Source organism: Pristis pectinata, chromosome 15 (assembly GCF_009764475.1).
Source record: "Pristis pectinata isolate sPriPec2 chromosome 15, sPriPec2.1.pri, whole genome shotgun sequence".
NCBI classification, from domain to species: Eukaryota; Metazoa; Chordata; class Chondrichthyes; order Rhinopristiformes; family Pristidae; genus Pristis; species Pristis pectinata.
The window spans coordinates 38,831,614-38,847,362 of NC_067419.1; the positions used below are offsets into that span (position 1 = coordinate 38,831,614).

At 38.7% G+C, this 15,749-nt stretch overlaps 1 protein-coding gene across 2 annotated transcripts in view; it reads right to left on the reverse strand.

The window, feature by feature from the left end:
* Positions 1 to 489: 489 nt before the first annotated feature.
* Positions 490 to 15,749, reverse strand: part of lrig3 (leucine-rich repeats and immunoglobulin-like domains 3) — a 51,088-nt gene continuing 35,828 nt past the window's right edge. The window contains exons 9-19 of one of the 2 annotated variants that reach the window (XM_052030081.1): positions 14,658 to 14,738; positions 13,940 to 14,011; positions 13,251 to 13,322; positions 12,920 to 13,083; positions 12,376 to 12,696; positions 11,665 to 11,946; positions 10,971 to 11,420; positions 9,177 to 9,335; positions 4,966 to 5,112; positions 2,732 to 2,989; positions 490 to 1,401 (exon numbers count right to left, since the gene is read on the reverse strand). In XM_052030081.1, the coding sequence (XP_051886041.1) occupies positions 1,157 to 1,401; positions 2,732 to 2,989; positions 4,966 to 5,112; positions 9,177 to 9,335; positions 10,971 to 11,420; positions 11,665 to 11,946; positions 12,376 to 12,696; positions 12,920 to 13,083; positions 13,251 to 13,322; positions 13,940 to 14,011; positions 14,658 to 14,738 (2,251 nt within the window). In that variant the 3' untranslated portion in view covers positions 490 to 1,156. The remainder of the gene's footprint in view (positions 1,402 to 2,731; positions 2,990 to 4,965; positions 5,113 to 9,176; positions 9,336 to 10,970; positions 11,421 to 11,664; positions 11,947 to 12,375; positions 12,697 to 12,919; positions 13,084 to 13,250; positions 13,323 to 13,939; positions 14,012 to 14,657; positions 14,739 to 15,749) is intronic. The other variant, XM_052030082.1, reaches the window with a different exon arrangement.

Genomic DNA, 15,749 nt, shown 5'->3' on the forward strand with positions numbered 1-15,749 from the left:
AAAATTGACCTGACGCACAAAGACCTTATAACTTTGGAATCTGGTTTTGAGTCCAGATCAATTTGTGTGCAATTTCCTTTATTTTTAAAGTGTATTGCAACATGTTAAAATCATGCAATACAAACTGCAGAAATGAGGGATCAGATTCCAAAACTTGTACTAATGGAGAAACAAAACACAGTAAACCTCAGGGGATTTTTCATACTGCCACAAGGCACATGCACTGCAGTTCAAATGAATGAGTTCACAGCCTTTCTTGGTATAAAGGGCCAGATGCAAAGAGCATCTAGATCCTCTTCTGTACATCACTGCCATTGAGCACCAAACAGAGTTAAGTCAAGTTGTGTAGCTGTCAGTAGCAATAGCATCCAACCTCCAGCTCAATTTGGACGTTCACCATGCATGCTTGGAGGTCCAAGGTAAACTGAGGTGGGAATGGCTGATACGTGGCTATTCTGCTTGGATCACAGACCATTATTCAGCACAATTCCAGCCAATCATTTTTTTTATTATACAAGTTCAACACAATCAGTAAATGTGGATCTTTTGTTATTAAGGCATCTCAGACATCTTTTACAGCAGCTGTGATGTGTTGTTAAGAGACAGATTGCAAGTAACAGAAGATTATACACTACACAAATTCAAGTCAGAATACAAAAAAGGTGCTCCTTTAAAATTAGCTCAAAGCAAAACACTATTTTATTGTCAATGTAAATGTGCAAATAAGGCACTAAAATGCTGACCTATAGTCAGCCTTAGCACCATATAACTAACATGCTGTACCAATGATAAAATTCTAGCATAACAATGAAAGGTTCATTAAGTATCCCCTATTATACAAACATAGGTAAATACTTGTTATTTACATAATTAATTTACAGGTGAAAATTTTAAAATATTCAGTAAAAAAGTATAAAATAATAAAAATATAGCAAATTCATCATACTTCAGAAGTAGTGCTCAAAATAAAAGCATACATTAACAATGCTTCCTCTTGGTCCATTAATCATCAGTTTATAGCGATCTACAATCTTTGAGATACAATTAATTCTTAGAAGAAATCACTTTTCTGGAAAACTGAAGCAACAGTTTTGAGGTAGTTTAAGTCTTTCTTTGGTACAATAAATTTGAGTAGTGTAGTTCACATTGATGGTATCTACGTATTAACTCTGTATGGCTGAAAAGTCGGAGTCCTACATTTATCAACAATGTGTTCATAAGTACTATTGTGGTTCCCTGTGACAGAAACAGAGGGACTCTCTGATTCTGCTTCAATCTCAGAATCACTGTCCAATGAGCCTCGAGGATTATGATGAAGAGTTAAAGACCGAGTTGCAGCTGGTTGAATATAATCAGAATAGGGATCTTGGTGTCTTCTCCACAAGGGTTTTCCAAATGTCCCTGGCAATAAAGAATTGCAAACATTAAAGAGAACATTGTTCAAAAGCAGCATGAGATTATCCTATTAAATTGTGAAAATTTTCAAGCTACTAATCTGCATAATACAATTTAGCTTTAAACAAATTCTGGATATTAGTTGTCATTTTTGCAGACAAAAAAAAAATCAAACTCCATCTTTGCAACGTATAATTAAAATGAGCAAAAGGCTCATGAGGTAGGATAGAAAATACAGTACAAAATACAATTATGTACTCCACACAAATTCAAATAGGCTCAAATGGATTCAAACTTAAGCACAAGATGCTTACATTCTGTTTACCTTGCAAAATTTCTTAAAAAGGTTAAAAACTTTATAGCTTAAGTATTAGAATACTATTAGAGAAGCCTATGAGCATTATGAACTCAAATCTTTAAAATAATGCTGTTCAATTGTTACTGTATAATATCTTACAGGTGTGAATATGGTTCCAAGTACGTTTTTTTTAAAGAAATGTCACAAGTTACTTTAAAGCTACCGAAGGACTAAGTTGCTGAAATGTTAGTGTCCAGTAAAAGATTGAGCCGTAAAGCACTTTTCTCTTCATGTCAAGCAGAAAGGATCTGTAATGTTTTTTGAAAAATCCCAAACAAAAGTACAATCAGGAAGATTCAATGAACCACAAAAGTCACAATGTTCTTTAAACATTACTCAAGTTTCCAGTTTAAATTTTTTTTGAACTAATCTCAATTTCCAACTCTTTCTTCCCACAGAAAAAAGCTGATGAGAAACATGCACCAGAATTGTGGCAAAAAGATCCAATTAAAAAGCAACATCTTGCTTTGCATTATTAAAATACACAATGCAATTTAAGGTATAACTGCTTAATCACACGTCCAAATCATAGCTCTCTAAATAGAATTTGAATGTGCTAGAGCTCCTCTGATGCCTGATTGAGCAGCCAATCCTCAGAAGTTGCAGTTTGTGATGATTTTAATCAGATTGCTGTGGACATTACATTCAACTCAATTTCTCCAGGCTACAAAAGGAAATTCAACAAACTGGCCAGAATTCAGAGTTATGCATACATCCAATTTTGAACACAAGACAAAGTTGGTCAAAAATTCATAGGGGAAAAATGCTACCTGAACTATCAAAAACAACTCAATATTCAAAAATGAGCTTTAGTGCGTAACTAATATATATTATTGCCTGGAATAAAACATTTCTACTTAACACTAATAGATAGAAAAGGAGCACAGCAAATGTTTGATAAAAAATATTCAAAATTATTCAAGTAATTTCTGCATTTAACTTTTACAATAATTTCACTAACAAAAAAGATCTACCTACCACCATACATATTGTGAGTTGCTGTTAATTTTTCTGGATTCCTGTTTGAAACTGGTACATCAACAGCAGTCATTTTGTGTAAAGTTTGAACAGAATTGAACAAGTTCGAATTTGGGAGCTGAATCATCTTCTTTGCAATAGCTTGGTTGAAGAGGTCTTCTGGGGGCACTTGAGTGAACTGAGAGTACCCTCTCTTTGAATAGGTGCTAGAATCATTGTAGACGCCTGGACCAGTTCCCACCTGGTCAGAACTTTCATCTGGTTTGAGAAGCAAATATTAGTCAAGAACTGATGTCTTGCAATGGTCAACAAATCAATGGAATCCACACTGTTCACTTAATCAGATCAGTTTGCCTTTTAATACTGAGACCACTTCCATCTGTTACCTCAGATTTGTAGAACAGTAGTGAAAAGCTGCTAAAGGATGAACTGAACTTTATGAGAAAACACAAACAGCAGGCCTTTGGGTGACTTCAAATTTTACAGTGTGAAACAAAGGAGATCAGCTAAGAGTAGTCATGTCCCAGAGGTAACAGTTACAGATAAGGACTTCAGCAGATGAATAGAGGTGGGATAGAGTCAGACAATTCCGTGGAGGGACGTGGATAAATGCATTTCTGGTGATAAGCACGCAGTTGGAAGGTGATCTGAGAATTTGTATTGTTAGAGCACAGAAGCAGGCACTAAATACATATCCAAATCCTATTTGCAAGAACTAAGCCCATAGCCTACCATGCCTTGGTGAATCAAGTGCTTGTACATAGATGTTGCAAATACGTGTCCAAGCAGTGCACTCCCGATTGCAACGACTCTTCAGTTCTCCCCAAAACCTCTCACTTTCCATCTTAAACCAATGCCCTCCGGTCTAAAGGCATCTCTACCATGGGGAATTTAATACAGGCATAACCCTTCCCCCAGAGGGCACCTTTAAGAGGTGGTGCCTCAAGGTCACAGCATCCATTAAAGACCCTCACCCTCATTACCACCATCAGGGTGGTGGTACAGGAGCCTGAAGACCCACACTTAATGATTTAAGAACAGCTTCTTCCCCTCTGCCAGATTTCTGAGCAGTCCAAGAACACTACATTTTTTTTAAAAACACTATTTTGTAATTTATAGTAATTTTGTATTTGCACTGTACTGCTGCCACAAAACAGATTTAACATACAAGTCAGTGATCATAAACCTGATTCTAATCAGGGTTGCAAAATCTGTTTCAGACTTTAGTTGCCAAGAAGAGGAATGGAATTGATGCCAAGGAAATAATTTGAGGTGGGGATCAAAAGTTTGTCTGTTGGACAAGTAGATGAGTAAATTAGAGAGAATGGAGTGGATGGGTTAAGAGAAGCAGAGGTGAGGTAGAGCTGGGTGTTGACAGCTCACTTAAGGAAAAAAGGCGTGCTTTGGATCTTGCTGCCACAGTACAGCATATGGATGAGAAACAGAAGCAGCTCAACAATAGATGAGTATAATTGAACAATATGATAAGAATGGAGGTGCAGCCCCATCCAGTTAAGCAATAGGGTCAAGTTGCAAGAGGATCATGTGTTCAACTGTGGCAAAGGGTGCAGAAATGTTATGAGAAAGGTGTTTTCATCTTTGTCATTCAGGATGTCATTTATGACCAACAAATGTTTTGGTCCCCTTCTGGTTAGGGGCAAAAATCTGTTTGGAGGTATTCAAATAATATTTCACATTTTTCACCTCAAGGCTGAAGTAACAAAAGAATTTGCAGGCAGAACAAAAAGGGCAAGAAAGTTCAGGTGTTGGTTTAGGAAGTTTTTCAGGTCTCACAACATATGCCATTTTATTTTTTCAATTAAAGTTTTAAGTCTAAATGATTATCCTATATACACCTACAATATTGTTTTCAGTAAAGAACTACTAAATTCCATAACTACTGTTGTAACTGCCAAAACCTTATTTGCAGCAGTGAATTTCAATGTAAAGTGACACAAGTCAACAAATTCAAAATAAAAATTTTCAAATTGCTCAGCTAAAAATATTTGAAATAATCAGTGGAAAATATGAGCATTACGGAATAGGTTAACCATCAACACCACAATGTGTGCCAGGAGTATCACGGCTGCTGAGGTTACTATGTCAATTGCAACCTGGATGAGTTTCCTGCAAATGCAGCACTGCCCATAACCTTCCTTTTAATTCAACTCATTAATATTGTTTGTACTCTCTCAGGAAAATAAAGCAAATGTTCGAATATTTAACTTGCTTACCTTGATTGCTGATTCTATCCAAAGTTTCAGTATCATATACAATTCCTCCAGCATACATTGAGGCTGCATGGACTGATTTATGATAAACTAGTGGATCAGATACACCTTCTATGTCAGTGTCACTTCCGTTGTCAATGTGACAGAGATCTTAAGGAAAAGAAAGACACTTCAAAATCAAACTGAACTACACCAATATATTTCAATTCCTAAAAACTTTCTGCACATCACAAACCTTAAAAACTTGTTGTATTGATATCATATTCAAAATGTCTTTTTAAGTTCATGCCAGAGTAAAGGAATCACTGGGAAGACAAGTGTTTATCACCCATCCTTAACTGTCCTATAGAAGATGGTGTGCTAATTTCTTGTGAAGATACTCTCTCAATGCTGATGGCAAGGAAAGTTCCAGAATTTAGTACCACTAACACTGAAAGAACAGCAACGTATTTCCAAGTTAGCATGGTGCACAACTTGGGAGGAATATGCTGATGCAGGCAATAATATTCCCATTTACTTTAAGTCCTTGTCGGTGGCAGAGGTCACAGGTTTGAGAGGTGTTCTCACAAAAGCTGAAGCAAATAGCAGCAATGCATTTTGTAGAGATTGCAGTACTGAGCTCAAATGGGGAAGGAAACATTCAGGGTGGTGATGGTGGAAGGGGTACCTGTTAAATGGGCTACTTTGCCCTGGATGCAATTTAGCTTAAAGTTGTTGGAGCTGCATTCATCTAGGCAAGAGGAGAGTATTCCATCATGTCATAGATGTTGGGAAGATTCTGGGGTGTCAGGAGGCAAATCACCTGGGACAGGACATCCAACCTCTTACCTACTGTTGTAGCCACAATAATTGAGTTTCCGGTCAATGGTGACCCCCTAGGGATGTTGATGGAAGGGGATTCAGCATTGGTAATACCACTGAATGTCAAGGGTAGGTAGTTAGATTCTTGGAGATGGTCATTGCCTGGCACAGGGTTGGCACCATTTTATGCAAACCTCATGTTACTTGCAGTATGCCCTTCTGCACTCATTGATTGCCTAGCTTGATAATAAATGTCAGGTCATGAGGTTGCAGATTGTAGAGCTATATACTTCTGTAACTGCCTGGCCCACAGCACCTTAGATGCCCAGTTTTGAGCTGCCTGATCCAAGATTCTCCCAGTTAATGTGATTACATGGACAGTGAAGGAGGAGACCATTTGCTCACTGTGAAGACAGGACTGTCTAAATAGACTGCAGCAGTCAGTGACTATCTGCTGCAGAAATAAATTAGCAGCCAGGATTCAGCATCACCACTGATTACAATGGTATGAGAGAGGAGTTGGCCCTAATTGATTGGAAGAGTAAGCTGGCTGGAGGGACAGCAGAGCAGAAATGGAAGGAATTTCTACAGGAAATAAGGAAATTGCAGGATAGATATATTCCAAGAAAAAAGGTTTTGAATGGAAAAAAGGCACAAATGTGGATAACGAGAGAGGTGAAGGCTAAAATAAAAGCAAAAGGGGCAGCGTACAAAGAAGCAAAAATTAGTGGGAAAACAGAAGACTGGGAAGCTTTTAAAAACCTGCAGAGAGAAACTAAGAAGGTCATTAGGAAAGAAAAGATGAATTATGAAAGGAAGTTGGCGGATAACATTCGAAAGGATACTAAGAGTTTTTTTTAAATACATAAGGTGTAAAAGAGAGACACGGGTTGATATAGGACCAATTGATAACGGTGCAGGAGCTATTATAATGGACGATAGAGAGATGGCAGAGGAATTGAATGAATATTTTGCATCGGTCTTCACCATGGAGGACATCAGCAATGTGCCGGTTAGTCAGGAGTCTCACGAAATGGAATTGAGTTCAGTTAAGATTACTAGGGAGAAGGTGCTAGGAAAACTAAATGGGCTAAAGACTGATAAGTCTCCCGGACCGGATGAGGTGCATCCCCGGGTTCTGAAGGAGGTGGCTTTAGAGATAGCGGAGGCATTGGCAATAATTTTCCAGAAATCGATATATTCCGGCGTGGTTCCGGAGGGTCGCAAATGTAGTTCCGTTGTATAAGGTGGGAGGCAGCATAAAGGAAATTACAGACCTATTAGTCTGACGTCAGTGGTGGGAAAGTTATTGGAATCTATCCTCAAAGATGGGGTTATGGAATACCTAGAGGCGCAAAGCAAGATAGGTCCTAGCCAACATGGTTTTGTGAAGGGAAGATCCTGCCTGACCAACCTATTGGAGTTTTTTGAAGAAATTACAGGTAAGGTGGATAAGGGAGAGGCGGTAGATGTTGTGTATTTAGACTTTCAAAAGGCCTTTGATAAGGTGCCTCACAAGAGACTGATTAATAAGATGAGAGGTCATGGAATTACGGGTAGGATAACAGAATGGGTGGAGCATTGGCTGGTTGACAGGAAGCAGAGTGGAAATAAAAGGATCTCCTTCTGGTTGGTTACCGGTTACTAGTGGTGTGCCGCAGGGGTCGGTGTTGGGACCGCTCCTTTTTACCTTGTACATTAACGATATGGATGATGGAATAAATTGTTTCGTGGCTAAGTTTGCAGATGACACCAAGATAGGGGGAGGAGTAGGGAGTATTGAAGAGATAGGAAGGTTGCAGAGGGACCTAGACAGTTTAGGAGAATAGGCAAGGAAATGGCAGATGAGATTCAATGTAGAGAAATGTGCAGTTTGGAAGCAGAAATAAAGCTGGCAGATTATTATCGAGGAGGAGAGAAAATCCAAAGCATGGAAGTACAAAGGGACTTGGGGGTACTCGTGCAGGATACCTTAAAGGTTAACCACCAGGTCGGATCGGTGGTAAAGAAAGCGAATGCTATGTTGGCATTCATTTCGAGAGGTATAGTGTATAAAAGTAAGGAAGTGTTGATGAGGCTCTACGGGGCACTAGTGAGGCCTCATTTGGAATAATGTGCGCAGTTTTGGGCCCCACATCTTAGGAAGGATGTGTTGACGTTGGAGAGGGTTCAGAGGAGATTTACGAGGATGATTCCAGGAATGAAAGGGCTTACGTATGAGGAGCGTTTGTCGGCTCTTGGACTGTACTCACTGGAGTACAGAAGAATGAGAGGGGACCTCATAGCGACATTTAAAATATTGATAGGAGAGAGTAAATGTGGCTAGGCTGTTTCCCTTGGTGGGTGAGTCCAGGACCAGAGGGCACAATCTTAGAATTAGAGGGTACAGTTTCAAAACAGAGATGAGGAAAAATTTCTTTAGCCAGAGGGTGGTGAATTTGTGGAACTCCTTGCCACGTACAGCAGTGGAGGCCAGATCAGTGGGGGCGTTCAAGGAGGAGATAGATAAATATCTAAATAGTCAGGGTATCAAGGGATATGGGGATAAGGCCAGAAATTGGGATTAGAATAGTTTTTTTTTCTTCTTCCCCCATTCCCCATTTCTATTTCCCTTTCCTTGGAGCAGACTCGATGGGCCGAATGGCCTGCTTCTGCTCCCTTGTCTTGTGATCTTGAGAGTGAGCTGGCCATTAGACCACTTGGTGATGGACATTTGTCCCCCACCCAGACTACATTCTGTGCACTTGCTACTTTCAAGTGCTTCTCAAAAAGTGTTGCTCAACATGGAGTACCAATTCATCAACTGAGCAGGCACACTGACGGTAAACAGGAAGTTCTCTTTTGCCCATGTTTAACCTGAAGCGGAGACATTACGAGGTCTGGACTCAAATGTTGAGGACTTCCAGGGTTACACCCTCTGATCTGTATATTATGGTGTCCCTTCAGTTTGGAAGGTCCTGGCAAGGAGGGCCGGATTGTGATGAACAAATCTGACACGTCATCTGTAAGCTATGATGTTGCAAGTGTGACGATGCCAGGATGTTGCTTGATTAGGCTGTGGGACAGCTCTCTCAATTTTGATGCCAGCCTCCATTTGTCTGGAAGGAGGACTCTGCAAGGTTGACTATGCTAGCACAATTGAATTTGGTGCCTAGGTCAATGCTAGGTAGTCCATTGGTTTTATTTTGTGGACGTGAGATCACTTTTCTCACTTTTGATCCATCACACTGCCAGCCAAATTCTTCTGAGCGTTCGCAAATATCAATACACACAAAATATAATAATTTTGACTAGAGGTTGGTTGGAACCTGGACTGGTAAGTTTACAAACTATTAAGAATTAGAACATGCATGCATTTGTTTACTTTGCAAGTGAGGGAATCGTCACTGAATAAGTTATTTTTCAAAACTCACCATCACTTCCTCTGTGTTGGAGTAAATATCCATTCATAGAACCAGTCATAAGCTGATGGTGACTGCCAGCTTCTGATCGCCCATATCCTTCCTGATGATCAGACAGTGTTCCCTGGGATGATAAGTAGCTTGGGATATCTGCAGGCAAGTTTGTCTCATCTATGAAACACAAGAACAATTTTAACATCTGTGCAACTCGATCATAAATCACGTATTAAAGTCTTCCAAATAAAATTCCTCAAAGTTGCTTTAGTTCCTCTCGAGACACAAATGGTTCAATTTATGCCAAATGTTGCAAATTACTGAACAAAAGTAAATCAGGTCACTTTGTAAACTTAATTCTAATTTACTGTACAAAATTTCTATAGTTCTTTTGCAGTAACTACCTAATTATTTTTGAAAAACATTAAGATAGGCAATAGACTATACCCAATCATACAATCTTTCAGTTAAGGAAAATATTAACATTCAAAAATTCAGTGCCTGACTGGTCTACATCATGTAGCACTGAGCTCTGGAGACCAAGAGTACTAACTCACTGTCTTAGTCAAACTCAAAAATGGACAAAACAATTGCCTTCAGGACTCTAAGCTTAAGAGCTGCTGGTGGTGGTGGCGGCGGCAAATAGTATTAAGGGAGGGCTGAAGGGTGGTGGGGGATGACTGTTCCTAATTAACATTACTTGGCGAGAGTCACGGATTAGTAGAGACCTAAATGGAAGGCAGGACCAGAGGGACAATAACTCTTCATGCAGCTTAACTGTGAACAAATACACAAGTCACACCTTCCTAATGGAAAGAAAGATGGAGTACTAAGGAATAAAAAGAAAGCAAAGATGAAGACTCCAGCACTGCAATTGTATAGAGAAAAGTGAACTACAATTGGTAGTCACTTGACAATGTCGTGCATTTCAAATCCAAAATGTTCAACTTCAAAATCCCTATGTAAATATTTCTCAGACAGGAGATTGCAGATGCTGCAAATTTGAGTAAAAACAAACTGCAGGTCAAGCAGCAAAGGGATGGTCGACATTTTAGGTTGTGACCTCTTCATATTTACCTTTTTATTATAAGTGTGCTTTAAAGAAACAGTTCTGCTTGATGAGATGAGCACCAATATACCTTAAGCTTGGGAATAAGTGCAGAACATGCCTTTGTTTTTACAATGCTGTAGTCAGTCATAAACATAGGTGCATGTGAGGAAAATTACCCTGGGATCATTTTATAAGAAGGGTGGGTGGGGGACAGTACTAACAAAGGGAAACAAAACATTCCTAGGAAAAAATTACCAGTTCCCTTGATAGCTCAACAGTTTAATCCAGCAAATAGCTAAACTATACGTGTCTAAACCTTAGCTCAATTACTGATCCACGCTGGCTTTAATGATTTCAGTAGAAATAATGAAAGGAACACAATCAGTCCCCGGATACTTAAGAGGGAAAAAAACAGATCAGCCGAGGATTCTCTTCTTTCGAGTGTCAACTGGTGGCCCATCAAATATTCATGTCTGAACATGAAAACTAAGACAACTAATCGGATTGTAATACTTACTGCAGTTGAACAACATGACAATACTTAAATATTGGGGCCCACTAACAGATGACAACCACTTTGCTTTTAGCATTCGTGTAATTACTGAAGCTGAAGGCAAGAGTCAGGAGAGGGGGAGGAGGGCAGGGAGCCAGCAAAAATTTTCATTTGAAATTAGATATATTGCGTTGATCTCATTTCTATCTCTTTCACTTAAAACAAAGGAATGGAAAATGAAGAGTGTTTTTATGTTTAAAATTCACACCTGTGTTTGTCACGCTGCAGTCCTCACTCTTCCTCCTTGTATGGTAAATAATAACCACCCAAACCAAAGAAGTGCCAACCACACAGCATACCACTGCTATGATAACAATTCCAATTGTAGACCATCCGTCCTCTTCAAATGATGCAGCACTTTGTGTAGAGTCACAGTTTGGTGTAGAAATGACATTCAGGCGAATGTGGCCCCGCTCAGTTCCGAGGGTATTTGACATTTCACATGTGTATTTCCCAGCATCATCCAGGTTACTGTCTACAATAATTAACAGCTGATTTCCAGCAGCAAAGAAGTGTCTTTCAGTTACTGATAAAGGACTATCATCTTTGGTCCAGTTCAGTTTTGGAGGAGGACTCCCAGCTGCTATGCATTGCAGAACTGCAGTTTCACCTTTTGCCACCGTTTTATCAACAAGAGGACGCACAAATGAAGGAGTTTCTGGATTGAAAGCAGTTTTAAATTAATTTTTATATTTGTACTTCCATAGTTTTATCTTTAATGTTATTAAAATCAAAATATGCATTGACTACACAGTAATGAAGATTTTACAAGGTACAAAAATAACTTCCAAGCTCAATGTTTTAAGATTAAAAAATACGTTATATTTTCAAATGGCATAAAACTACAATTTTTAAAATTTCTGTTCCACTCAGTCAAATGACAACGTTATATTTGGACTCACCTAATACAGTTAGTGTTGCATTGGCTGAAATAGCTCCAGCACTATTTTGAGCAGTGCAGCTATAAATTCCAATGTCCTCTATTTTCACATCTACAATAAAAAATACGTCATCTTCTGGCATAACATGCATCCTTCGCTCTCGTGCAGCAGGGAAGTCAGTACCACCATCTTTTTGCCAAGCTATCTGTGGTGTAGGATGCCCAACAGCAGCACATTCTAAACGGGCCATAGCTCCTGCTCGAATAGTGAGGTCTGTTGGTGACTTTGTGAATGACGGTAACACTGCAAAGCACAACAAAAGTAAGAAATTACCAAATGGTTTGTTGGTGTGTTTATTGTACACCTCAATTCTACACAAGACCACAGCTTTTACTTCTCAACCACAAATAGCCTAATGAAATGGGAAGTGTTGGAAACAGGTTCAAGAAAGACAGGTAATAACATTCAGAAAGTCAGGTAGTAGCATTCTCAGCATTGTAGTAAAGAAATTTCTTTGACTACTTGGTGGGGGCATTTTATTGATTGTCTTTAACACACCTACATATCTATTCTATCCAAGCCATTTACACATATAGGAGACCATCAGTTTTCATTTTTTCAAGAGACTACCGTCTTTGTTATTTGCTTATGCATATACCCTTTCAAGTGTTATCCCTGATTAAAATCATTCTAAACTATGATACCAAAAATGACTTGCAGCTCAATACTTACTATTCACAGTCAGCTTGGCTTTGTTGGAGTAGGATGAACCAAAGTGATTGGAAATCACACACTGGTATTTTCCTTCACTGCTGAAATTTACATGTCGAAGACGCAAGATGGTAGTATATTCCATTACTTCACCACCTTGAGATCGAAGATGTGCATAGTTCTCAATCTCAGCATCATGAAGCACTTCATTATCTTTCTTCCAGGCAAATGTCATTGGAGAATCACTGCTGCTGGCTGCTGAGCAGATGAAGCTCACATTCGAATCCTTTACAGCTGCTTGTGTTTCAGGCTGCTCAATGATCTCAGGTTTGGGAAAGTCATCTGTGAGAAATTTTCCAGTAAGTTTAAGTTTGGCAAAAATAAAAACTTGTGCAGAAGAAATAATAAGTAATATTAATAGAAAACCTTTTTTTGCAGTGTTTGGATTAACAAAACAGTTGGAATTATTCACATTGATCATACATTTATCATCTTTGCTTAAATGATTTAGAAGATTTAATTTGCAATTTGTTTTTTTTAAAAAAACGCAGAGCTCATAACTCACCACATACAAAGTCTTCCGGTTTAGTAGCAAATATACTTTTTCCTTTCAGCCACTGGGGATGGGCACAACTCGCATTAATGAAAGGTTGAAATCCATGGTCTATCGCCCACTGGTGCAGCCATTTCAACTGACAATCACAAAGGAGGCTTGAAGTATTCAAATATCTGAGAAATAAGTGCTCAATATTACTCAGCTGGAATGAGGTAAAAAGCCAAAGAAAATCAGTCTGCATTGAACTGCACAAGCAGGATTTTAGATTTCTCTTGCAGCTTTACATAACACCTAAAGTTACACCCACTTGTTACAGAAAATCTGCAAGTATCTCACTCACAATTCATGAAGTTTCTTCATCTGAGAAAAGGTGTTGCTCTGGACAGACATGATTGCATTATTGCTCAGATCACTGGAAAAAAACAGAAAATGGTATACCAATTAAAAATAACACCCTCCACCAGTTTCTATTAACTTTAAATATCTATTAGTAAATTTTAATTCAATTATTGTTAGAAGCTTGCCCAATTTCAAATGGTTCATTAAAATTATTAATTTACTCATAAGTGCCTTGCTCTGCCAAAAGGCCCTAAACCATCAATATACTTATGTGATAACCAAAAATTAAAGCAACAGGTAATTAGCTTAGGTCATGTTTTCACCTCTACTTTTATGCATCATGCTCAATGCAACCTTCCTGATAGACAAATTACTCATCCCAGCCTAACCCTCATCTTGAAACTATGCCCTCTAGCTCTGGACATTCCACAAAAAGGAAGCATTGTATTATCTGTCCATCCTCCTTAGATCCTTGCATATCAAGGTCACTTCTCATTCTTCTAAACTTCTGACTGAAGGTCAGATTTCTTCAGTTGCTCAACCTCCACCCCCCCCCCCACCCCACCCCAGGAATCAATCTTGTAAATCTATATGGCAGAGATCTGAACTCCAGAGTAGCTCAAATATGGCCTCAAAGTCAATTGACTTAAGTGCTCAACACCATCTGTGCTGGAATTCCAGAATACTTACAGATGTTCAAGTGCATCCAGACCAGAAAATGCTTTCCGTGTGATTGATCTGATTCTGTTTCCTTGTAGTCCCCTGGTGAATAAGCATTTAATTTAATAAGAGACACCAAAATGGGCATATTTGAATACAATGAGGAATAAGTAGCAGTATCAATTTTTCACCAAATAAAATCTCCCCCTCTATATTCGAACAATACACTTTTTGTCAAGGGCTCAAAACCCTTTGCAAAATAATCACTACAGCATTGTGGTACTAACAGTTAAAAGTGGGCAATTTTGAAACTAAAATCTACTGAGCAAATCTATGATTTGAAATCCAACTTTATCACGAGCCTTGTTTGCTCTGATCAGTCAGATTTGGACATTTTTGCCTGACTTTACTATTCCGGTACAATCTTGACCTTTAACTTTAGGTTTTCAAAACAGTGCTGGGGGTCTAAAACCCCCCTTCAGTTCCAATAGCATTGAATTGCATGGCTTTTTCAGGCTGCCCTGATCAAAGTGTATCCTCAAGCACATTTCCTTTCCTCATCCCACAAAGAGTATTGGATTCTCAATATTTTCCACACCAAAGGACTCACTGAGCCCGAAATAATTCACTTCAACATTCTGAAGTCACTTCTCGATCTAACTTTGCACACAGACGAAGCTCACATGCACAAAACATTGAACCACACAGAATCTTCAAAATGTCTCCATTGGAGAAAAATATCACTTACAATTTCCTTAGTTTGCTCAATTCAGAGAAAGCCCCATTCATATCTTCAATAGTCCATGAGATTTCATTATTTTTCAGGTCTCTGTCAAGTGTTTTGGGAGGGGGGCAGGGCAATGGGCAAGGTGTGGGGAATAGAAATGAAGAGAGAATAAGCATTTTACAAAATACTGAGTTTTAATTTCAGTCAACTTGACAAACCATATAAAAAGGAGAACTCATCTGTTTCAACAGATCCGTGCCTATTTTATATTACGTTACCAAATTTTATGCCACAATATATTGAAGACATGAGATTTACCTTTATCAAGTTTTGGGTAAAGCTAATAATGAATAATCAGTCATAAACAACATTTTGTCTTTGAAACAAAACTACTTATAAAAGCTTCTACTGTCTGGGAGACATTTTGAAAGTCCTTCCAATCCACAGTTGGTAATTAATCTCTGAAATCAATAATTATTCAGAAAACAGCTTGATTGTATAGGTTCTTATTAATTCTCGTTTTAAAAATCCATCGAGAATTGCAACAACTCCAATTTCTACCAATAACAGTCTCAGCTATTCTACTCTGCTGGGCTGGTTATGAAAAGTCCAGTCCCTCAAGTAACCTTCACTAGTTCCAGTTATACAATTGCACTTCAATGGGACTAGGATTTTTTATTAGATTCCATCCCCACCACTGCCAAATGAGGTTTCAAGCTTTCAAAACTACACCATTTATGTTCACTTGGCACTTTTCAAATTTAGTCATGGGTAATTTTACCTACAGGTCTGTATTCAATGGATTAGAGTTTTCAAACTACTCCAGATGCAGAATATACATCAGATTGGATAAAGTCAGCTACACAAAGTGGTTGTGCATAATACTAATGCCCTGCAGAATGGTCCTGATCTGGGTACTTGTGACCATCCTTCCCACTACCAGCAAGTTGCACACAGCTAGCAATATTTTAGTATCACCTGACCCCCTTAACCTGAGGCTTGCCAATGCTAGACTACTTCACAAAAATGCTATCAGGCTGAAGATGATAATATGGCTTTGAAATTCTATTGTAGCACAATGTGCATGCTTTGAGATAGTTTATGATTTAAGCT